At 40.8% G+C, this 25,586-nt stretch overlaps 1 protein-coding gene across 4 annotated transcripts in view; it reads left to right on the top strand.

Moving 5' to 3' along the window:
• THSD4 (thrombospondin type 1 domain containing 4) overlaps positions 1-25,586 on the top strand; it is a 531,228-nt gene that overhangs the window by 351,524 nt on the left and 154,118 nt on the right. The window contains exon 1 of one of the 4 annotated variants that reach the window (XM_075575823.1): positions 3,993-4,290. The exons of the other annotated variants lie outside the window; for them this stretch is intronic. Coding sequence (XP_075431938.1) covers positions 4,213-4,290 — 78 coding nt within the window. The 5' untranslated portion in view covers positions 3,993-4,212. Of the gene's footprint in view, positions 1-3,992; positions 4,291-25,586 lie in introns of those variants that run through there. 4 annotated transcript variants of the gene reach the window in all.

The following is a 25,586-nucleotide window of genomic DNA, read 5'->3' as shown; positions in this document are numbered from 1 at the left end:
TTGAATAAACCTTTCGAAAATGTAACTGTTATGTGTATTGCCTAAATGAGGGGGGAAAAATGTTGCACGTTTAATATTTTATTTCTGATTTTACATTTTAACGTGTTTTGCTATTTGGTAAAAGACTCAATGCCAGGAATTACCTTTCTACTGATCAGGAAATAACACTGATGTTATTATTGTTTATTTTGAAAATGTACTATGCAATTCTCTCTCGAACAAATTTAGTTTTTGGGCAAAATTTAGTGTGGCGAGGGAGGCGTGTTTTACCTGTGCAAACTCTTGTTCTGCACATAATGACATCACATAAAAGGAAGGAGCCAGAGGAAATCAAACTCCTTTCGTGGACCAGCTCACCAAAATGTTCATACGCGTCTGATTTGTGTTAAAAAGAAATTTGAATTACCTACATTTATCTCCTTAAACATGTCACTGCCAATGTGTTATTTTGGTTTTAGGAAAGACCGCCCCTTTATTTTTAGGGTGAGAAATATATTAAGCCCTGCATGGTTACCATTGAAAACTGTGTATTTGAGTATTTTAATGGGTTGATACCTGTGGCTGTATTAGAATATGCTATGTGGCATAGTGCTTCTAATAAGCTTTTTTTGAGCTCCCTCCCCATGCAACAAGGGTAAGGATTCTAGGTTGTGAGCAGGTTGAAGTGATCAATCCCCTTTATTATAGTGGGTGTGTGCACATGCCAATTACACAACCCATGTTCCAAGAATGTTATAATAAAAATATTGATGTAATAATAATCCTTTTGCAGAGCACTGGCAGGAGGGCTGAATGAAATAAGCATCAAATCCAATATAAAAAGCTAGAAAAATACCATCTTATTTAAAAGAAAATCAAAATGTACTGTAAGTAAATTAGTGTACAACATATAGGGGTTTTAAACCCAAAGCCATCTGCTATTGTGTATATAAAGAAAGCCATGGCCAATTAGAAGAAGGGTTGCATGACCCTTGGCCTGAGGAGCCATGGAGTGATGCGTTGGGTGGGAGGAGGGGACGGAGGTTGGGTTAGGTTACATAAGGGGCTGTCGCCTCGAGTTGTACCCTACATCTCTCATCCTCTGACCACCTCCCCAAAAGGTTCTCGCCGGCCCATCCCCTTTTGGGGTTTTGGTTATTGAGTAATGTTATGTTTAATATTATGATGGTATTGTGACCTATTAAATATATATATATATATATATATATATATATATATATATATATATATATATATATATATTTCATATTTGTATTAGTTTTTGAATAATATGAAACAATATAAACACAATAATTAAACATACATAGTAGGATGATGTACATGTATCAATATACAGTATATGTAACATGTTTAAAACACTGAATACCATACTGTCATATCTATATAATATAAATCTAGCATGAAAAAATTAACTTAATACAGTATCTGATATACCTCTGTATTTTTTTATTAAATAAAAAAAAGAGGCGGTATGGTTAAAGGTGTTGGTGGTGTTATTACATTTATCACAGCTGGAGGAGCGAGTACTGCCAAGGTGGTTAATTTGGAGGACAGTGGGGGGTCCAAAGGATGCGTTTTTGGTTCAAGGCTAGGTGCGGCTAGCAGAACGGTGTACTCATATGGTCCCCAAGTGTTACGAACCATGAGTGCTCACTGGGTCATGTATGCATGTACTGTATGTACAGTATATCTTTGTTTAAACAGCACCATCCATGTACAGTACACAGTACTTCACAGCAGTAATACATGTGACAGTGCTTTAAGACATAAAAGTAAGAAACGAAAAGGAGTCTCTGCCACAAAGAGCTTACAATCTAAGTGGTAAGTAGGGAGAATTCACAGAGACAGTAGGAGGGTGTTCTGGTAAGTGCATCTGCAAGGGGTCAAGGTCAGTGCATCTGAGATGTCTAGTATCTGTGTGGGGCAGTGAGAGGGAGATGGCTTGAGATACAAAAGGGATAGACGGAATATATCCTTGAGCAAAACGCAAGTCGGGCAGGTGTATAGGGGAAATTAGGGCTGAGATATAAGGTGGGGGAGAAGAGTCTTTAGCCTTAAAAGTGGGGAGAATTTTGCAAGTAATACAGGATTTAATAGGAAGCCAGAAGCAGGATCTTTGCAGTTGAGACGTGGTGACAGATTTTGGAGAGTGTAAAGTGATTCTAGCAGCAGCGTTTAGGATAGATTGTAGGGGAGACAGTTGAGAGGCAGGAAGGCCGGACAGTAGAAGGTTACAATAGTCAAGACTGGAGAAAATGTGGGCCTGGGTTAGAGGTTTAGCAGTACAGTGACATAGGAAAGGGTGAATCTTTGCAAAGTTATGGAGGTACAACAACAGGTTTTAGCTACATTGCGAATGTGAAGGATGAATCGAATGTGACACCTAGGCAGCGTGCTTATGCTACTGGGTGTATGGTGGTGCTACAAATAGTAATGGAGAAGGGGACTGTAGGACCAAGCTTGGGAGGAAGTATGAGGAGTTTTGTCTTTGACATGTTAAGTTTGAGTTGGCGGAGGGCCATTTAGGATGATATAGTGGAGAGACATTCCGAGATTTTGGTCTGTACAGCAGGTGTAAGGACAGGGGTTGAAAAGTAAATTTGTGTGTCATCAGCATAAAGGTAATATTTGAACCCAAGAGATATAAGGTCACCTAGAGAGATTGTGTAAAGAGAAAAGAAGTCCCAGGACAGACCCCTGGGGTAGGCCCACATAGAGATCAACAGCGGGTGAGGAGGTGTTAGTAAACAAGACACTGAAAGTATAATGAGAGAAGTAAGAGGAAATCCAGGACCAAGCTCTGTTACAGATACCAATGGCATGGATAATGTGAATGAGAAGAGAGTGGTCTACAGTATCGAAAGCTGCAGAGAGGTCAAGTATAGTAATATGAACAGAGTGTAATTATCTTTGTCTTTGGCAGCATCGAGGTCATTAGTTATTTTGGTGAGGACTGTTTTGGTGGAGTGAGCATTTGGAAGCCAGATTGTAGAGGATCTAGGAGAGAATAGGAGGTAAGTAAATTGAGCAAATGAGAGAATGCAAGGTTGTTCAAGGAGTTTAGAGGCAAAAGGCAGGATAGAGACAGGGTGGTAATTATAGAGCTCAGTAGTATTTTTAAGTAATGGTATAAATATTGCATGCTTGAAGGAGTGAAGGAGGTGGAAAAGGTACCAGACCAAAGGGAGGAGTCGAAAATGTGTATGGTTAATAAAGTAGGAGCAAGAGGTTTAATGAGATGGGAGGGAATGGGGTCAAGAGGGCAAGTGGTAGAGGCAGAAGAGAAGATCAGCAGTGTAACGGGGGTGAGCATAATCAGGTTCACTGGGTGGCCAGGAGTTTTGGTGTTTGTGAACCCAACCAAGGTGTCTGTATTTATTTGAGTGGGTTATTTAAACGGAATGGGCAAGAGTTGAGGGTACAGGGGTCATGATATATATTTGACCAAATGTTTTATAACATGGATTGTCAATTTCCAATCTTAAAAGAAATTATAACAGATACATAACTGTACAGTACTGGAACAGCACTTTGCTTTTAAATCTGCACAGAACAGACTCCATGCAATGTAAATGTTTTCACTATCTAGTATTTCAGTTATTTAAGTGTACTTGTATAATTGATCATTGTGTATGTAGGGCATGACGAACTTGGACAATAATATGTTGCTTGGGTTTAATTTTGTATATGTAATTTAATTTGAATTGTTATGCTAATCTCTCTTCCCCTGTAGCTTGGCATTTTTTTCTTGCTTAAGAAGCCTCAGCACCCGGCTTTAAGCATCCTGTACACATCTTTTACAAGTTGCCCTAACACTTTCCCCTGTTATTCCTCTAAGAGAGTAAGTCTCCTTGTGCACTGAAAAATTACCTTTTAACTGGAGCAGATGCATAATTTGGCATGGACCAATTCTGTCCCTCCCCTTCTTTGCTTTATATGAACTACAGCCCCCAGCTCATTGCTGTCTCCTTCCCCCTCCCCTAGCAGCGAGAAGTCATTACATGAAGGGATCAGCTTTCCAGTTGTCTTCAGAGCTGTGGCTAAAAGCAAAGCTCCTTGTAGTGAAAGAGCTAGACACAGAGTGAGGAGGAGATCAGTGCATAGCAGAACTGCTGTGCTGAGATATTGAGGCACAAGTGCATCTGTTAGCTGTTAGCACTTGGCAGAAGGATTTTTTTTTTTCTTCTCTAGGATAGTTTTGACATTGACTTGATGATCATGTTTGTCAGCTACCTGATCTTAACTTTCTTCTGCTTTCAAGAAGCAATGTTAGAAAGACCTGGGGGAGAGGTAAGCCAAGTCTTATATCTTGTCAAAAATAGTATTCTTGTCATTACAGTACCTCAGTCTGTTTTTATTCTGTGTCTTGTTTAAGAAATGTAAGGTATTCTAACTGTAGTCTTTACAGAACAAAGTAGATGCATTAATGTCTGTTATAGTTCTGAACATCCTCAGCCAAGACTATAATTGCTTTATGATAAGCACCTTATAGTAGAATAAACTGGTAGGAGTTTACTTGTAAAGTTTGAGTTGCAGTATATTCTTTTATTGCACATGTGAAGTCAAATGAAAAGTTCTTTTGTATCTGCACTGTATACCTGCTCTGCCATGCTTCAGTGATATTTCACTTTTTTTTTCTGGAATACCATGTGTGAATATGCATCAGTTTTGGATATTTTCTTTTTAGTGCTACATTTCTTATAACAATTCGATACTTGTAGTGCGCAAGTTTCTTTTAAAAAGTTGATAACTTTACAGCAAGAGTCAATATTAACCCACATGAAATAATGAAATAATGGAATTATTTGAAGTCAAGAATAACTGGAAACAGCAATTTAGGGGTCTGTATATTAAGATTGTAGACTTAAGTATTGGATCTAAATTATGTTTAATGGAGGAAACAAGCTACCAAAGCACTTAGTCTGCTTTACTTCTTTTGTCTGACAATGTGGGGAGTGGTTAAATGTCGCGATAGGAGGATTGAGGGAGTTAGATGATGATCATTAAATTAACAATATGCATGTGTTTTAGGATATCGTCTGCCATTATTGACCTCTACGTTTTATGCAACAGTTAACCTGTAAACCTAGCCTGAGAAACATGTTCTGTGTAACAAACTTGAAACAAAAGTTTCTAGCTGCATGATATGTAAGAGGCTTGAATAGAACAGAGAGACCTGCGAAATTTTCGCACCACTTCGCGAACCATGCGGAAACTGACTTGGTTTTGAGTGAAAAAGTTCGCAAGCATTGTTTTTCTTTTCGCACAATTCTATCTTGCTTTCTTTCTCCAGCAAAAACCCCTTTTTCGTGATCAGTAAACCTGTGTTGGCGAAATTAACGCAGCATCTAATACTGATTTCCCATTTTTTTTAACCCTGTAATGGTTGGCGCAATATCAAACAAAATAGCAAAGTTACAACGAAAACACACAAAAAAGTCACAACTCACGAACACAGTTGGGACTATTTCAAACATCTCTGGAAAATATTCTAACTACCTGTGTGAGGCACCTGGATATACGCTTGAGTGTTCGCTCTTTACAGCTTTTCACTTGTTGCCGTTACTAATAATTTAAGTATTATTAATTGGATGAGGATAATATGGCCATACTATAATCTCATTTGCTTTGAGAAACAGAGAATACCAGGAGTTTTATGTATTGAGCGCCCAAAAGATGAGCTTACACGCACAGCAAACAAATATATATATATATATATATATATATATATATATATATATATATATATATATATATATATATAATATATAAAAACGGAAGTAGCCGTTATAGCCATGTTAGTCCATATACAGTATATATATATATATATATATATATATATATATATATATATATATATATATATAAAAATTTAATTTAAATTGGCATCAAGTGTAAGAAACCTGTTTATCATTTTAGATTTGATGTAGATTATATGACAGAGGAATTTAAACCACTGTGAAAATCCGGAAAAAAGAAGAGCGCCCACATGGATTTTGATACATCCTGTTATAGTGCATGGATAGTGTAACTCCTCCCTAACTCCTGCTGAATTGTTTCCCCAAGCGGATCCATAAGCACTTAGAATCTGGGTAAAGAACCTTGATTCCCTGACACATGTTCAAAATGTATTTCTTAGTGTCAATTTCATGACAAAATACCGTTTTTGTGCTCGATGTACAGGTGTTACTACTCTAGGGCCCAAATCCACAATAGGGTGCTAAGTATAGGAATTAATGAATGGGAGTGAGGCATACTAATGCTTAGCACCCGTTTCTGGATCTGGGCCTAAGTGGCATGAAATGAATCCATATTAATGCAATATGTAAGCATTTTTACAGTGGTTGATGGACAGTTTATATTTCAGTGCTAGTCTGTTCAGCCAGACATAACCATTGACTTTGTCTCCAATGTTAAATAAACTTGTAGTGTAGCATGTAGCGACACCCTGGGAATCACTCCTTAGGGGGTCATTTAATATACTCTGAAGTGTCATACCAGTGCCATGCGCTACACTATGGAGGCAGTTAATGATTAGGAAGGTTAATCTATGGCTAAGAAAGTGATGTGGACAGGAGGGTTTGTGGTTTTTAGAACACTGGGACTCCTTTTCTGAGAGGTGCTATCTTTATAGTGGGGATGGATTGCACGTCTGCGATGAGGGATCCCCTGTACTAGGGGGGAGGATGTTTAAAAGATTAGGCATTTTAAACTAGGAAGGAGGGGGAGGGACAAGCAAGAGGTAATGGACTATACAGAATAGATAGGAATGGGGAAAAGGCAGTGGGGGTGGAGTTGGGGGTAAGTGGGAGTTTGGCCAGCAGGGAGGCACACATCTTAAATGCAAATAATACTAGTAAACTTCTAAAGACTAAATCAACTCAAAGTATAAAGACAGGGGCAGATAAGATAACAATAGTAAAGATTGGTAAAAACCTTGAATGTTTGCTAATGCTAGAAGCCTGGCATATACAATGAGGGAGTTTGAATTAATAGCTATAAAGGACCAGTATGATATCATAAGCATTACAGAAACATGGTGGGATGAAACTCGTGACTGGGCAATTAATTTAGAGGGGTTTTACCTTTTTCAAGGGATCAAGCAGATAGAAGAGGTAGTGGAGTATGTTTATATGTTAAACTGGATGTGAACCCTATTATAAGGGAAGATGTATATGAAGGGAATGATGACAATGTAGGGACTTTGTGGATAGAAATTAGCAGTGGAGGTAAAAGTACTAACAAAATGTTTGTAGGTATATGCTACTTTATGAACCACCAGATATCAGGGAGATTGAGGAAACTAAAATACTTTGCAAATAGGGAAAGCAGCAAGACTAGGTCATGTTTGCATATGAGCAATGAGATTAGCATTGTAACTAGAGGAAACTTTTTTTGGGGGTGCTAAAAGACAATTACATGATTAAAATTATTGAACAACCAACCAGGAGAGGGGCAATACTGGATTTGGTCATATCAAACAATATAGAAATAATAACAAATATTCAAGCCAGGGAACATTTGGGAAATTGGGCTCATACTGTAACATGGTCTCATTTGAAATAAATGATGAAAAATCTTATACGGGTTCCACGACGACTACATTTTAGAAAGACAGATTTTAATCAATTGAGGAATAATCTACAAGAAATAAATTGGGAGGAACTATTTGCAGGAAAAAAATGTGGAAGATAAATGGCAGTCTTTAAAACATTGTTAGATAAGAACACTTGTCAGTGTGTACACTTTGGTAAGAAATATAAAGACACTAGTCTAAACCAATGTGGCTAAATAAACAGGTAGGGCAGGAAATGGAAAAGAAGAGGCAGGCATTTAGATTCTTAAAGTCAGACAGAACGGAGGCATCGTATCAGAATGATAAGGAATGTAACAAAAACTGCAAAAGGGCAATCAGGTTAGCAAAAATTGAAAATGAAAAAAGGATTTCATCAGAAAGTAAGATCAATCCTAAAAAGTTATTTAAGTTCCTTAATAACAAAAGGACTAGAAAAGAGAATATAGGACTCTTTCAGTGTGAGATGGGCAGGCAAATTATAGGAGATAATGAAAAAGCAGAGGTACAGTATTAAATACATTATTTGCCTCTGTGTTTACCAGGGACGAGTCAATTGCAAAAATCGTTTAAGAGGAGGAAGCCACAATCTCTATATTAACAAACAATTGGTTAACTGAGGAAAAAATTCATAGGCGGCTTGATAAAATTCAAGTAAATAAAGCACCTGGCCCAAATGGTTCTGAAGGAGCCAGGTTCAGTAGTATCCAAACCATTACATTTAATATTCAATGACTCAATTTCCACAGGCTCGGTACCATAAGATTGGCGTAAAGCAGACATGGTGCCTATATTAAAAGGAGCTATATCACAACCAGGGAATTGCTGACCTTTAAGTCTGACTTCAATAGTGGGGAAGCTACATGAAGGTTTAATACAGTATTATATTTAGGAATACCTAATGGATAACAACATTATTAGTAATAGTCATCATGGATTTATGAAGGATAGGTCATGCCAAAGTAACCTAATTAATTTCTTTGAGGAGGTAAGTAGGAATTTAGACCAGGGTAATGCAGTTGATGTGGTCTACTTAGATTTTGCAAAGGCTTTTGATATGGTGCCACACAAGGTTAGAGTACATAATGAAGGACATTGGTCTTGGTAAACATATTTTTACCTGGATTGAAAACTGAAGGATAAAGAGGTGTCATAAATGGAACCCTTTCAGGTTGGGTTAAAGTTGTAAGTAGAATAAATCAAGGATCTGTACTGGATCCTGCTTTTTAACTTGTTTATTAATTACCTTGAGGTTGTCATAGAGAGCAAAGTCTCCATCTTTGCTGATGACACTAAATTGTGTATGGTAGTAGAATCAGAGCAGGATGTAATCTCTCTACAGAAGGACTAGGAGAGACTGGAAACTTGGGCAGGTAAATGGCAGATGAGGTTTAATACAGATAAATTTAAGGTTATGCATTTAGGAAACAAGAAGAAACTGACGACTTTCAAATGAAATGGAGAAAACTTAGATCACTCCTTGATGGAGAAGGATTTGGGAGTGCTTGTAGACAGCAGACTTGGCAATAGTGGTCAATGTCAGGCAGTAGCTGCAAAGACAAATAAAATCTCATCTTGCATTAAACTTTGTATGGATGGAAGGGAAATAAGCCTAATTATGCCACTGTGTAAAGCATTGGTAAGGCCACACCTTGAATATGGAGTGTAGTTTTAGGCACCACTCCATAGAAAATACATTATGGAACTAGAGAAAGTGCAGAGAAGAGCCATCACATTAATAAAGGAGATGGATAATCTTACTTATTAGGAGAGACTAAATTAAATTTGTTTACCGTAGAAAAGAGACTTCTAATAGGGGATATCATAACTATAAACAAATCTATTCGGGGATAAAACCAAGAGTTTTCAAAGAACTAGTCATCCTGAGGGCAGTACAAACTAAACAGGGTCCTACCTTAAGGTTGGAGGAAAGGAGATTTCACCATCCACGAAGGAAAGGGTTATTTACAGTAAGGGCTGTTCAAATGTGGAATTCATTACACCGTTGCGTCACCGTAGCCGGGACTATAAGAGTGGCCTTAGTGCAGTATCTTCCATTTATTTAAAGAGCAATGAAGAATGCAACGTTTCAGGTCCCGTACCGACCTTTCATCAGTGACATAGTGACCGACCAAGCACAACTATAAATTGGGAGATGTAACCGTGATACGTCGCGTGTCACAGGCTGCGTTCCATTTCGTATGAGTTCCGCGTTACAATTCGAAGTTCAAGGGATTAGATTTGAGAGATTTTAGGGTAATTGGAGTATCCCTTTTGTAATCGTATTTTTTGTATGATATATATATATATATATATATATATATTTATATATATGTTGGCATTTGCTTTCACTGTACACTTTAACATATTTGCATTCCAGTTATAAGTATACCATGTTGCTGACGATTGACGTCCCCTGTTGTGGGATCATTTGGTGCTAAATTTCACTTATATTTTGAGCTTAGTTTCTCACTATGTCACTAATGAAAGGTCGGTACGGGACCTGAAACGTTGCATTCTTCACTGCTCTTTAAATAAATGGAAGATACTGCGCTAAGACTTGTGAGTTGAACTTTCCGTTGTATCTTGTTTGGGAAACTCTGCCTTGCTGCTTCTTTTTTAATTTAATTAATTTTGACAGGAGAATGGGGTTAGCTTCTGGGTGATTCCACCAGCTCATAAAGAAAGGCAAAAAAATATATATAGCCGTGCAGAATTGGTGCATTGAACTTCCTGGCCATTCATTTCTTGGAAAAGTTCAGTAATTACGTTTCAGTACAAAATGCCGGTACTTGCTTTTCTTCTACGGTTCGTTTTATTGAAAAAAAAAAAGTACAAAATGTTACTGTGTCCTATTAACGTTCACATATGTACTGTACTAATTTTTCTTCGGGAAGAAAAGGTTTATCTCACCCCCTACCTGCCGATAAAATCCAGGGATGCTATTAGGAGGGAATGTAAAGCAACAGCAATCTAGTATGTTACCACATGTCACAGTAACTGCAGGAAGAAAAGGCTGTAAAAAGCAGTTACAAGCTAATCTGGAATGGAATTGTCACAGTAGATGTCTTGTAGGCATATATATATTTTTTTACTTCTGAGCCTGTAATGTTTAACATATGGCACACACACACCAGCTTTCTCTTTTATAGTACTATGGAAAACTGGAACTGGCATCACCTTTCTCCAAAAACCAGCTACTTTTAACGTTTTAATGCTCACATTAGTATTCAAAAGAAATCACTTTTGTTAAATGCAAAAATACCCTTGCGTCACAAGTAAAACAGGCATATCGCATATTCTATAGCGAAATCAGCAATGCCCCAATATTTCGTTCATCTATCTTCCCGGGGCTGAACCTCACTTTCTCAGGTCTAAAAAAGGACCCTCAAGTTATAGATATTTGTCAAAAAAAATTGTCAGGAATAGGGTGGCCCAGAAACTGAGAATGTTGCTATTCACCTCCAGACAACCCCCTTTTCATAATAATAATAATAATTTGAGCAGCAATCATTTGGGCTGCTATAATATGGCTGGTGGATTTGCAGTGTATTTTTGTAGTGTCGACTATGATCGTTCGCCAGTGTTTTTCCCCCTAATATCACGCAAAGGCGGGCGGCAGCAAGGAGACGGCTGCCACATGTAAGTGCTTTCCCATTAGGCCCGATTGACGCGAGAGCGCGAGAAATTTTGCGGCACTAGGCCCAGGCCTGAGGGGAAATCTGCCACTGGCTGCAGTGTACGCTGTATTGTGCAGGCCCACATCTCTTTCTAGACTTTACAATATCATTTTTGGGGCACATACAGTAAGATATTAAGTCGCCTTCTTAAAGTCACATTGTCCATGGGATTTAAAGCAGCAGATCGCCATTTTGTAGCATGTTATTGTTTTTACTTTTGGAGCGATCTCTTCTTACCCTTTGTAAAGCAGTTTTAATTTTTTTAAATTTTTTTTATTCAATGCTTCGTTCAAGAGAAATAATGCATTTTAAATATTGTGTGGTTAAAATGGAGCTCTCTCCCAGAGCGTAAGCCTCGGCCATGTTTAGCGCTTGCGTGCTGACGCGCGCTCCCGCTCAGCACTGAGCCCCTACAGCCGCAATTAGAGCGGCTTTAGTCGAGGCTCACCTGCGCTTTCGCAAGCACGCAGAAGCGCAGGTCTTAGGGGAATTTAAAATTCCCCCGCTTGCCGGCGCGACAGGCCGGTCACGTGAGCGGTTCGCCCAATGAGGGCGAACCAGCTCCGTGACGTCACTGGACCGCCCCCGGCCAGTGACGTGCCCGCCCCCAGCCCGCCCCTGACGGCCCGCTGACAGCGCGTGCGGTAAGCAACTGCAAGGCCAGGGAAAGCACCCGCTTTCCCTGCGCCTCAGCACGCCAGCAGGGAGCCTGGCCGAGGCCTAAGGCTGCGCTTATAGTGTCGGCGAGGCGACGGCAACGTCAGGTTATGGTCGCTGGAAAAATCAAATTGAGATGACTTCCAGCGATCGCGACAACAGAGTTGTCGGGGGAGGCGGGAGGCCTCTGTAACTCCCTTACCGGCTCTCTGCTTGGTCTTCGGTGATGCATTGCCATGGCAACGCAGCGTCAAATGACGCGGTGGGGTCACGTGATGTGACGTCACATGACCCACAACGTTATTTGACGCCGAGTCCTTGGAGGGGGGGGGGCGCATAGGCTGCGGCTACCTGGCAGGGGGGCGCAGCTCAAGAAGTTTGTGCACCCCTGTTCTAATGTACTAGGATGATACCAAGTAGTACCACAACAATAACACTTGTTTTTAGACCGTTAGTATTGTGACATATACATTATATATTTGTAGTGCTGGAACATTTTTTGGGTGTTTGATTTTTTTGTTTTTTCGCACACACTGTACTACACATAAATTGTTTTTATACAGTACATTGGAGTATGGAGACACTAACTTGCTGTTCTACTGTGTGTCTGTTTTACATCAAAATCACCGGTAGCGATGCTTTAGTCCTTAAGACCCCCCCCCAACAGGTCAGGTTTTTCAGGATATTCCTGCTTCAGCACAGGTGGCTCAATCAGTGGTTCCCTGCTTCCGTACAGGTGGCAAAATCGGGGAGCTCAGTCAAAAACTAAGCCACTGATTGATCAACCTGTGCTGAAGCTGGGATATCCTTAAAACCTGACCTGTTGGGGAGTCCTGAGGACCAGAGTGGAGACCTAAGGGTTAATACGTTGATGCTAAAAAAAGACGTTCATAGTATTGTAGATCTCTCCGGCAGTTACCGTGTGTATTTTAACACAAGTTTTATGAACAAATACTGTACAGTGCTCAGCTACGTGTCTTGAACTACCTCACATATGTAGATACTCAGTGGAAATAAAAAGTACAGCATAATTACCGTCTTCCATCAAAGCTTTATAACATGGAACCCGTAGCCTTTATGCATAATAGTTAAAGCAAGTCAATAAGACTCTGCATGCAATGGGATGAAAGATATAAAAGCAGCGCTGAAATTAAATCGCTCTTGAAACTGTATATTGTAGCCAGTATGAGTAAAACCGTCAAAATGTAGTTACTTCATTTTTTTATTTTATATGGTTTTCCCCTTTTGTTTCAAGAGGTGCTGTTTAACTCTTCATTTGGCTGCCTCGGAGAGAACGTTTTGATTTGTGCAGGTGGTTTCTTCGCTGCTGCTTTCATCGTAAACTCTCACCACTTCAGAAACACCCCGGCATCAGAACTGACCCCGTGACACTTGGCTTTTTGCCTGGCACTTTATAGTTCTGAAGCTCTGTAGATGGATTATAAAAACCTATCTGTTTAAAAAGTGTGTATAACAGTTTGTGCACACTCACTTCATTCATTTAAACCTGTAATTGTGCTAAAAAAATATATATCACTGCCTTTAGGCCCTGTGTACAGTGTTGGCGTCTTTCATTGACTCATGTGTTCCATACAGCTTGATCATTTCCCCAGAATCCCTAGCTGCAGTCGAAGCACTGTATGCCGAGAGATTATGGGGAAAGGCAGGGTTGCAGACCTGTCTGAGACATGTGAATGCGCTCACAAAGGGTATTTTTATTGACTAGAGTATACAGCTTGATAGTAATTTAACAGCTATTTGTTAGAGATATTGCTCTTGTACCAGGAAAATGATGAAAGCCCAGTCAACTTGTTTAAAATCTTATTTCAAAATACTATGGTTGTCATAATTTATAACTCATATCTTAAGGCAGGGATGCCTGCTCTCCTGCGCCTTGCCCCCCCCCCCCCTGCTCAGCCCTGGCGTCAAATGACGCGCAAGGTCATGTGATGTCACGTTGCTATGGTAGCGTGAAATTATGCCAGGTTACCATGACGACGCGGAGCTGGAAGGGAAGATAAGTGTGTTATAGAAGCCTCGCGCGGTCCCCTGGCATTTAATTTAAATGCCTGGGGAGAGAGCGCGGGACCTCTATAACTGCCGTCCCCCCCAGAAAATCTAGCGTCCCCCAGGGGGTCATGCCCCCCAGTTTGCGCACCCCTGTCTTAAGGAATGTTTTCTGCTCAACAGCCTGCTCTGGACTCCCATATAAGGCCTGGCAATATAAGAAATGTAGAGACATAGTGACATATATTGTGCACTTTCTTGCTTTTTACAATTCTGCTTTGTAAAGAAATGTCTGTGAGCGTTTATAATCAAAGTTGGTATCTTCAAAAAGGACATATTGTTCACGTTGTCAATAAATGCCTTACAAAAATGACACTTGATCCATACTGTATCTCCCTTTTGTTGTTCATCTGTAAAAATCCCTTGGTTTAGAATTTTAATACAGTAATGTTTGACATTAACCAATGTTTTCCTTTTTATATGCAAAATATTTCTTAATTGTGCCTTATGTCACCATAGGATATGTTGATACCATTGGTCACAAAAGTCCCGTTTGTAATATAGGATCCGTTCTTACAATCATTCATGACTTTAATACACCTCTTTGACGCCCATATCGTTGTATTGGCAATGCTGTGTGGCCAGTGGTATAGTGGTACAAGTCAGTAAACTGGTGTAGTTCCCCCCACGTGGAGGACTGAGTAGAACTGAGTAACCCACTCAGAACATTTAGCAAAAAATATATGACAATACTCCACATATCTGAACAGAGTAAAATTCCATAAACTAGCATCAAACGCCACATTCTAAACACCAGGTTTTCCTAATAAAATGTATCACTTTAATAACAGTTGTTAAACTCAAAATTCCAGCGTTCTGAAATACTACATAAGGAATAGGTTTATTCCAGATTCATCAGATAAGAAACTGGTTAACCCTAGATCTACCAAATTAGCCGTTTATAGACTATGGATTAAACGCATGAGAAGTGGGAACGCTTCTAATTTCCCAGATAAGTAGTGTTTTAAACTCCAGATTAACCAAATGTGAAGTGGGTAGACTCCAGATGCCATAAATTATAAGTGTGCCAACTCTTGATTTCACAAATGAGACATGTACACACTCTTAATTTTCCAAATAAGAAGCAGGTCAAATCCAGATTAACCGGGTAAGAAGTGGGTAACTCTTACTTAACCCCATTCAGTTCCAAAGTGGGTTGAAACACGCAGACTCCTCTGGTACTTAAGGTGTAAACTAAATAATTTATAAACAACTTATTACCAAAAAAGAAAGGAAAGGAAACTCTTGTATCTCTATATTGGAAGTGGAAATACTTTGTGTACCCACTAGAGTTGTGCAAAGCTTTTGCCTGAGTTTGAGAACATACATACGACATGTGCCCTATGTTTTCCACAAAAAAAGTTGGGACTCAGTCAGAACAGAGTCGCTGAACGGTCAATATGTACTAAACGAAGCATTTCAATGAATGATGCTGCCTGCCATCCTGAGCGTGAAATCTGGGTTTTGCTGGAGAGGAGGCAGTGCTTGGCGAATCCCTTGCTAATTGGCAACCGAGCTGCGATACATTGGGGGAACAGCGAATTAATGGTGGAAATGTGTGATTTCTGAGAGACTTTTAGCCCTTAAAAGTCCTACGGGCTGCTTTGCCAGGAATCGATTGTGGTCAAAAGCAGGAAAAAGTTTGCAAATCTATTTCAGAAAGTTTTCCCAATTACTACATTACCATTTGGGCTACTGTCAGACTCCCTTCATTAACTATGTGTTTAAAGCTGCAGACCAAGCAATATCCTACATGTATGTTTTTTTTTTTTTTATAAATCAGTTCTGTACTATGAGAAAATACTTGTAGCATAAAAAAAATGTAAAGATATTTTTTATGTATTATAATGTAACAAGCATTTTTGTGTCTATAGCAACCATTTACAAAGTCACACCCCTTCCTCTTCTTAACCAGGCACTGGCACACCCCTTTTTGAGCCATGCCCTCCCTCTAGCAGTGCACCAATTGTGTCTAGTGACTGCATGGTCACATGATCTTCCCCACAGAACTTTGCATCTTTGGTCCTCTTCTGCAGCACTGACGGTGATTTAAAGAACCCCTGAGCCGAATCTTTGCCGATCGATTACAGGAGAACGGATTGACCGGCAACTTAGCTAATCACTTGTCAATGTGCAGATTGTTTTGATGCACATATTGACTGGAATTTTTATCTAATTTTTTTTTAAATGGTAGATTGAACTGCTGCTTTAAGACCAAGCTTTTTTTTAATGTGTTCAGAAAACTGTGGCTAAGGAATGAGCATCAACTTTTTTTTTACCCCAAGTACCTTTCACGGACAGACATAAGAATCAGATAATTGCCTGTTTACTCCAAAATCAATTTGGCTTCTTGAGTGTTTCTGTAGCTAGTATTTCCAGGCGGATTATGAGTGTTATAGCTACATTATCTGTTCCATCTGTACAGCATTAATTTATTTAGAGATGGCTGTGCTCAAAAGGCACTTTATTTAAGAAATGAACTGCACAGTACATGACCAGTGTGCACATTTGTTAAGATTTACATACACAGTATAGTAAATACTTATTTTATAGAAGGAATGCAAGCATGTAGCAGTGTATCTGTGTTAGGCTGGGGCCATAGAAGAGGTAGCAGGGCTGGACCGCGCTGACGCTCGCCTGCTGAAATCTGCGCGATTTCATGCCCATGCAGGCGAGCCAGCTGGCGCGATCGGGAGGCGGGGGGAGACTGAGGGAGGCGGGGCAGTGATGTCGCTGGGCCAATCGCCCGCGACGCACAGACGTCAACGTCACGGCGCCGACATCACGGCGCCGTGACGTTGACGCTGCTCCGCGCTGATTGGATGTTTTCAGCCGACAGCGCTCTGAAAAACAGTTTGGCTGTCGGCTTAAAAATCCAGCGCCTCAGCACGCCTGCGGACTCTCGCGTGAGCCCCCACTAAAGACATCCTCATGGAGGATGCAGGGGCTCAGCGCGGAGCGTCCGCACGGCTCAGCGCTGCTTGCCCTTCTATGGACTCAGCCTTAGAAAATAAAAGCTGTTTAATATACCATGTGCACTAAAAATTACTATGTTCATAAATGTCAGTAGGTCACAAAAAGGTAATTTTTTCTCAACCAACTCATTTTAGATTTGCTCACAAATTGTACGCACCAAGCAAATACTGGTCCGTTTTGCTAGCCTGGTGGCACAGTAGTAACCCCGGTTCTCCAGCGTTTGCGGTTAAGCGATCACATGTCCGCCCCCGGCTGATGTAAACAAAAGTGGAGGAGGCTGACCTATCACTTTCTAAAAAAAAACGGCATGTATACCATGACGTACCGGTCACTTATTAAGGTTAAATGAAAAGGAGCCGGTGAGGCCTTTTAAAGAAAATTATTTATTGATCTTGAACTTTTTTATATTAGTGTACAGTAAGTCAGGGGTGCACAAACTGGGGGGCGTGAGATTTTCTGGGGGGGGTACGGCGGTTTTCAGTTGCCCTACACTTTTCCCGAAGGCATTTAAATGAAATGCAGGGGTGAGCAGCGAAGGCCTCTGCACCTTCCCTTACCTTGGCTCAGACGGCTTCTGGCAACGCGTCGCAATGGACACGCGGCATCAAATGACGCAGTGGGTCACGTGACGTCAGAACGCCGGCGGTAAGGAGGAGGGGTGCGACCATTGGGGGGGCGGGGAGAGTCGGCAGGGGGGCGCACGGGGAAAAGTTTGCGTTCCCCTGCAGTAAGTCATAAGCAGATTTTGGATTAGATATTGTTCTATTCATCACGGTTTCAAAACTGGAGCAATATAACTACACCCGGACAACAGGCCACATTTACTTAGCAGCCGTCTGCAATTAGACACCTTCGGGTGCTGGAAGACACCTTACAGTCCGATCAAGGCAATGGGTTGTAAGGTGAAGAAATTGCTACGATCCAAAAGTTTGCAACAAGTTTGCTTAATACTAAAAGTCAATGGGTAATACTGTTTGAATCATTTAAATTAATTTCACTTTCAAAATTCGATGGAACTTAAAAAAAAATTAAGTCATGGAGTGGCTATTTCGCCAAAAAGAACCAAAAAGAACCTTGTAGTAGCGAATTTGAAACAATTTGTGCCACAACTTCTGGTGCCAAAAATTTGATTTAAATTTTTCAAGCTTTTTGGAAAGTTCCATCGAAGCAGGTGAAGGGAATCTCGGCTGTCTCCCACACTGGAAGGTATCTAATTGGCAGAAGACTGTTTTTTAAAAATGAGTCAAAATCCTATTTTATTGCAGTGGCATTCCTTTTTATTATTTTTATTCTAACTTTTTATTTTTTATATATATCATGTTGTATGGTGTTGCACCAGTTAGCAGCTGGGAAACCTTGATAAATAACCTCTAGGGTAGTGTAGATCAGGGGTGCGCCAACTGGGGTCGCAACATTTTCTAAGGGAGGCGCGGCAGTTGCAGAGGCCCCACGGCCTTCCCCAAGGCATTTAAATTCAATGCTGGGGGAGGCGTGAGTCTTCTGTAACGTCCTTCACCTGCTGACAGCTGTCTCTTCGGCGACCCTCGCCATGGCAACCCGGTGTCAAGTGACGTTATGCGTCGCCACGGCAATGCACGTCAAATGATGCTGCGGGGTCACGTGATGTCACATGACCTGCGGTGTCATTTGACGTGGGTCCTAGGAGAGGAGGGGCGCGAACGCTGGAGCTGTCAGGCACGGGGGTGCAGCTTACAAACTTTGCGCACCCCTTGTGTAGATAGTATCCATATAATTTTGGAATGGCAGATTTGTATCTGATACATTCAAATGTAGCCTTTAGAACATATGTGATGAATACAAAGGCCTAACAAAAGGCATGTTCCTTTCTCTATTGCCACAAGCTAGGATTAGTGCCACTACATTGGGAAAACATTTCTGAAAAACATTAACAAGGCATCCAAGGCATATGTTTGCTGCCAAATAACATGGAACAAATCTGTACGATTTCGGCACTTGTGTGCACTAAAGTCAATTAACTACTGTACTAGATGTACCAGGACAAAAGGAACATCTAACAAATTATCAATGTTTTGGTCCCTCGGGAATATCATCAGTCCTGAATGGTGTTATTAGTATGTGTGATTTTTCTCCTGATTACTATGTGTGCTGGTAGTTCATAGACTTTAATGCACAAAAGTGCAGAAATCGTACAAATTTCTTCCATGTTATTGGCAGCAAACATATGTCTTGGATGCATTGTGAATGTGTTTCAGAAGGGCTTTCCCAATGCAGTGACACTAATCCTAGCTTGTGGCAAAAGAGCGAGGAAAATGCCTTTGTTTTCATTATGTTTTAAAGGCTCCACTTGAATGTATCAGATACACATCTCCCATTGTGCTTGTTTTATTATTATTTTTTATTTTGTGCTTTATAAAATGATATGGACAAAAAGTAAATGTACAGTACAGCGTGCTGGGGGATAGAGGTATGTGAAACTATCCAAGATGCATGCACAAAATGTGTTGGTTTTTAGCCCAAATTTGATTCTCCGGGAAATGTTTCGTCAAGCCTTTTTTTTTTTTTTGTAACTTAGATTTTATTGCATTTTTTCCAAACAAGTGATACAAAATACGGTGTACATTACATATAATCTTGATGTTAATCTCTGCTAGAAACAGTACCGTATGTCCATTCGTGAGATATATTCCGGTTTTTCGGGCCTACTAAACCGGGTTGTTCTGGGTGAGCTAGTAATAAAGATAACATAATTCACATAATACAAATAATTCAGATTGGTAAAGACAAACCTTTAAAAAAAAAAAAGGGGGGGGGGAGGGGTTAGGAAGGGGTGGGGGGATAGAGAGGGAGTATGGGGCGGTGCGGACAAGAGACGAGCCTCAGATCATGCTAGATCCCTCATCTGCTCCTGGTAAGGCTCTTTGTGGGTTGCATCCTCTCTGAATTATAACCTCTGTAGGCTTTCTGTCTTTTTGTCTGCGTAGTCGTTGTGTGCTAAATTTCCACTCCTAAAGGAGAACGCATCTGCATCTTTCACAGCCAGATGGTGTTCCTCTCTACCCCGGGGATATCCGTCTGTGCCAACCAAGGCGTCCACACTTTGAGATATTTGGTGCCAGTGTCGTGAACTAGACTCGTCAACTTTTCCATCTGACAGATAAACCACATTCGATTTCGAATCTTTGGGATGCTTGGAATTTCGGGGCATTTCCATAGTGCTGCGATCTCGCTCCGCGTGGCTATTTCAAAATGTGCTATTAGTTTATTGTTTGCTTTAGACAGACCCGTTAACGGTCTATTCAAGAGGAATAGCCATGGGTCTGGGGGAATAGTGAGGTCAAAAATCCTCTGTGTCCAATTTCTGATTTCTTCCCATAGTGGGGAGATCCGCGGGCAAGACCACAGCATATGTAACAGATCGGCCGATCCTCCGCACTGCCTGGGGCATAGTGAGGAGGATCCAGGTCGTCAAGCCTTAAAGAGCTAATGTCACCAAATTAGTAACCTTTCAGCGAAATATCACCAGATAGTGAGCGAAATATGGAGTAGTGCCCAATTTGTAGTCCCAACAATAAATAAATCAAGTGATTTTAGAGAATTTAGCAAATTTGCATATTCAAATGCACAGCACATTGATTTAATGTTTGGGAACGCTTGCGAGCTCTCAGTTAGTCGCTGCTTTACTCACTACTCAAAAAGGGCAATTTTCACATGGTTCATGACCTGTCACAACAGATTTACACATCGCTAGTTGGTACAGATGTAGTTAGACTTAATATCTTCTGTGCCACACAATGGTGTAACTACAATTTTTGGACCCCCTTGCAAACATTTTCTTAATGGGTCCCCCTAATTAAAAATATAAACAAAATGTAGAGTTTCCACTGGTTCAACTTTCTCTTACACTCCTGCCCCCTCACATACCTAACTCTCTCACCCCCTCTATTTCTCTCCCCCTTCTCACACTTCCCCCCTCTCCTCACACCCAATCCCCTCCATCTCCTCACACTCAATTCCCCCATCTCCTCATACTCCTTCCCCTCCTCTCCTCACACTCACTCTGCCCCTCTAAGAATTTTACCTGTGTGATAAGGGAGGCCTCAGAGTCCGGTCCCATGTGGCACGGATGCAGAAGTTGGGCCCGACTTTCAGCCAGGCCCAAATTCTGACGCAGATGAAGGGGGGGGGAGCTGCACTCCCACACTCAACAGAGGCTCCGCTGGCGCGGCAGCCAGATACGGAAGTTGAGTTTGACCTTTGGCCGGGCCCAACTTCCAGTGCCGGCCATGCCCCCAGTCACACTCAAGCCCCCTCACAATAACGGAGGTTAGCAGCGGCACAGTTGCACCCCGTGGTACCAAAGAATTAAAGCTCAAGACTCCCCACCTGCAGCGCGAAAAGGGCAGACACTGTCCGTCTGTGGCCCTGGGGCAGTAAGTCTTTTTACATCTGTAGTTTATAGACTCCATTGGGATTCTTGTGCAAAGAAAACACAATTAAGCGTTGATGTTAATGTCGGACGTCTTTTGCAATAGATGCAACCAGGTATATTTTTTCTGAGAAAAAGCAAATCAGCACTTTGTTTTCAGAGTACCACAACTCCAAACATTTGCCCTATTATTATTATAATTATTATTATTATTATTAGTATACCATGTAGTAACTTTAAGTGCGTGCTCAGCATTTCTTATATATGCATATGAGGATATTCTAAACTGCACAGCTTCAGAAAACATTAAATGTATAATGTAGAAACAGCCTTTGCGGCTTATTTTACAAAAGTGTAAAAACAGCCTCTGTGGCTTATTTTGCAGTGTCGTTTAAGAAATAGATATTGTTCTCTATCCACGTGCATCAGTCTCTTTCATTTATCTCCCTAAATGCTTATGAAAATCCAATCTGTCTCTTTCCACCTCAGCCATTACTGATCATAGGCCAGAGATTGGTTTTACCATCTACACTGTACCTTCCAGGAGGCTGTGCTTGTGCTGAATGCAAAACCAATGGGATCTGTGTAAAATTATTGATATTTCATTAGGATGAAAGATGTAACAAAAGGCTGAATCGCTTTTCCTGTTGCTATCAATAACGTCACGATAATGACAATCTGCAAACATTTTCTATTCTGTTCTTGGCATAACAAAGTAGTGAAACGTGCTCCAAGTAACTTATTTTTAAGCTTTCAATCCCACACTTTAAGTCTTATTGAGTTCACAAGATGTTTTCTAGTACAATAATTGTATCCAGACCAACTGTTTGAATACCAAGTGGCAGCGGCAACCTAGTGGAGTTGAAATTTTCTGGATTAATATACTGCATAAGGAAAATCTGAACATGTGTTTGGAACAATTTAATCATTAAAAATGTCTTTATCCTGTTAAGTGGCTCAAATGAGGCCCCAGGGCTTATTCATTGTTCTGACTTTAGGAATTTCCAATAACATGAACTTTTAAAGTTGAAACGTACTGATGTCTGGTCTATTAAATGTTATATTTTAAAATCTGAAATGTATAGATTTTCATATCTGTCTTGCTGCTTTTTTCATGTTAGACTGGTGGTTCATTCTATAGGAACGACTATACTTCGCTTAAAAAATAAGATCATACTATTTTGTAGGCAATTAACTTAACAGCGGTACCTTTATCTCCCATGGTACATATAAGCCCACTTTTAGTTCTATGGGTTTACCATGTTATGATTCTTATTTATAAAATATTTTACCAGGAAGTAATACATTGAGCGTTACTGCTCGTTTTCATGTATGTCCTGGGCACAGAGTTTTGAGGACAGATACATGGTTACAAATGCATAGTTACATTAAGTAAACAGGGTTATACATTATATACAAGACATAGCATGCACAGTAAGAGATAATATATATTATAGGCGTATGTAACAGTTACAGACAAGATTAAAATGTGAGGCAGCTTTGGTTTTGAAAGAACTTAGACTGTTGGCGACTTTGAGAGTCTCTGGTAGATTCTTCCAGCTGTTGGGGACACGGTAAGAGAAGGAGGAGCGGCCCGATACTTTGTTGAACCTTGGGACCATGAACAGTTTTGGAGTCAGAACTCATATATGTAATGCGTGTGGTACGTGTTTACCATGTTAAGATACAGCTACAACCTGTTAGAACTGCATCATTAACAGAACCAAAAATATTTGTTTCTAATAGAAATATCTTTAACTCATTAATGTATATCTTTATTTATATAGCGCTATTAATATACATAGCGCTTCACAGCAGTAAAACCTGTGACATAATAATAGAAAATAACAAATAATACAAATAACACATAATGGGAATAAATGCTTCGGACATACAAGTAAAATTAGGAAAAGGAGTCCCTGCCCCGAAGAGCTTACAATCTAAGTTTACATTGATTTTTCCTATTAAATTTGTTCTGCGGCTGAGTGAAGCAACAGGATGTGTGAAAGTCACTGTGACAACTGCAAGTTATTTATTAATCAGTACACAACTGCAGTGTGGCATAACTGCAGTTTTATAAAGACTAGGTTGATAAAGCACCCAGATATCCAGGATTGCTACCTGCTACGGATAACCCCAAAAAGTCCTGTCAAACCAGAATTTGTAATAAGGTTGGGAACTTCAAATCCTGGAACATATTAAACCAATATGGAGTTTTACAGTAACCTCCTGATTTCAGAGCTTGGATGGCTGTCTCAGAGTAGTTGGAGTAATACTAGCAATACAAAACACAACTAATATATGTAGACTTCCCAAACTGGACGTTTATCCTAGCAATTGACTTAAGTTAATTGAAGACACCACCATTTTAAAGAGCAATAGCTATAAAAAGGTGACAGTTCCCATTCCTGGTTTGATGCATCATACGTCAAGTATTGACCGGCTTCAAGAACAAAATTGACCAAACAATACATCTGTTATAACTTTTTATTTCAATTCATCAGGAACTCTGAGGCTTAAATTCCAGCATTCGCCATTAGCTCCACATCTCTACATTTCAAAACAAATAGCTTTCAGAATATTCTGAGCTCCGTAGTTCTTGTAGCTTTCCTGGAAAATGCAGATTTCTTGTAGGTCGTGCCAACTTTTAATGGACCTACAAGGCCACAAGGGCTATTTATAAATTAAAATATGGTGGACAAAGCTTTTGAGACGTCAGAGATGTATTTTCTTCTATGTACCCCAAGTTAATGAAAAATAGCTCAACATAAGTTATCTACTGTAATGGAGGATCTCAGTGTTGTTAAAATGCAGTAAGTGATCAAAAAGGTTGTTAAGTACTGTAGCAAAAATCCATGTGAAAGAAGAATCTCCTATGTGGGGGGCACGAGATTCACTGCGGGGGGCACAGATGGGGTTTACAGAGGCCCCGCGCACTTCCCGAAGGCTTTTAAATTAATGCCGGGGGAGCTGCAAGGCCTCTGTAAACTTCTCATTACCTTGATTTAGACGGCTCCTGGTGACGCGTTGCCAGGACGTCTGAGTCAAGGTAAGCAGGGGGGGGGGGCGCGAGGAGAGGGGGACAGGGGAAAAATATTGCGCTCCCCTGTCCTAGATTGATGCAAATGAACTCAGAAATCCTAATCTGAGAAGACATCTCTTAGGCTGTGGCCAGGCAGGGAGCGAGCGCGCTGGCGTTCGTGCGTGGTGATGTCACGCGCTTTGCTGGGCCTGTCTATTTATGGGCAGCTAGTTCCCTGCGCGGGGGGCATGTCAGGGGGGCATGGCCATGACGTCACAGAGCTGGTACGCTCTCATTGGGTGAACTGCTCACGTAACGCGCCAGCAAGCGGCATAATCAAATTTGCTTGCCTCAGCAAGTAGCTAAGCGCTGTGCATGCGCTGGCGCTCGCTCACACTGGCCACACGCATTGCAGCAATATGATTTATTGCAGCCAGTGCGAGCGTGCACGCCCGCTCAGCGTCACGCTGGAAGAGGCCTTAGGCTACATTTATAGTGCGCATGGCGTGAACAAAATACAGTACCCATATCAGGCTGACCATAGTGCGAGCGACCGCGCACACGAGGAAGAGCGACCGCGCAACAGAATTTTGAAGAGATACACAATTTTTGTTTTTTTTTGCGCAATGGCCGCGTCCCGTGAGCAGTCCAGCCAATAAGGGCGAACCAGCCTGTTGACATCACGCCCATGCCTCCCCATCAGAGTTCACAGATCGCTCGGTCGCGCGAGCCTGCACTATAATCGCTGCCTTGGAAAGAGAGACAATGAGCAAACCAGAGAATGCAAGTGTAAGGACTACAATCGTAATGTGTCAGCCAAAGTAAATGTCATCTTTGTACAGGGCGACACCTGGTTTGGACTACATGACATATTGAAGGAGGTTTCACCGACGCACAATGCAAGTATATTCTAGGATTATTAAGAAGGGAGACATACTGTATGTTCTGGTATCTCCGGTGCCTATGTGTGTCTATAAGGTGTTTAGAGAACAGTTGTGTAGTATTCTGCTAAGTTGTGGGCTGTCACCTAATAAATGTGCAATCTATTCAATAAACTCTGGTCAAGTCACAGCACAATCATTTTAATTAGTTGCAATTATTCACCATAATTACACATACTGTACCTCAATAGGTACTTTAGGCCGGGGATCTCAACGTCAGTCCTCAAGACCTTGCAACTGGTCAGGTTTTCGGGATATCCCA

The sequence above is a fragment of the Ascaphus truei genome, chromosome 18 (genome assembly GCF_040206685.1).
Source record: "Ascaphus truei isolate aAscTru1 chromosome 18, aAscTru1.hap1, whole genome shotgun sequence".
In the NCBI taxonomy this organism is placed as follows: domain Eukaryota; kingdom Metazoa; phylum Chordata; class Amphibia; order Anura; family Ascaphidae; genus Ascaphus; species Ascaphus truei.
Note: the sequence above shows the minus strand (reverse complement) of the source record. Positions and strands in the feature narration are given on the sequence as shown.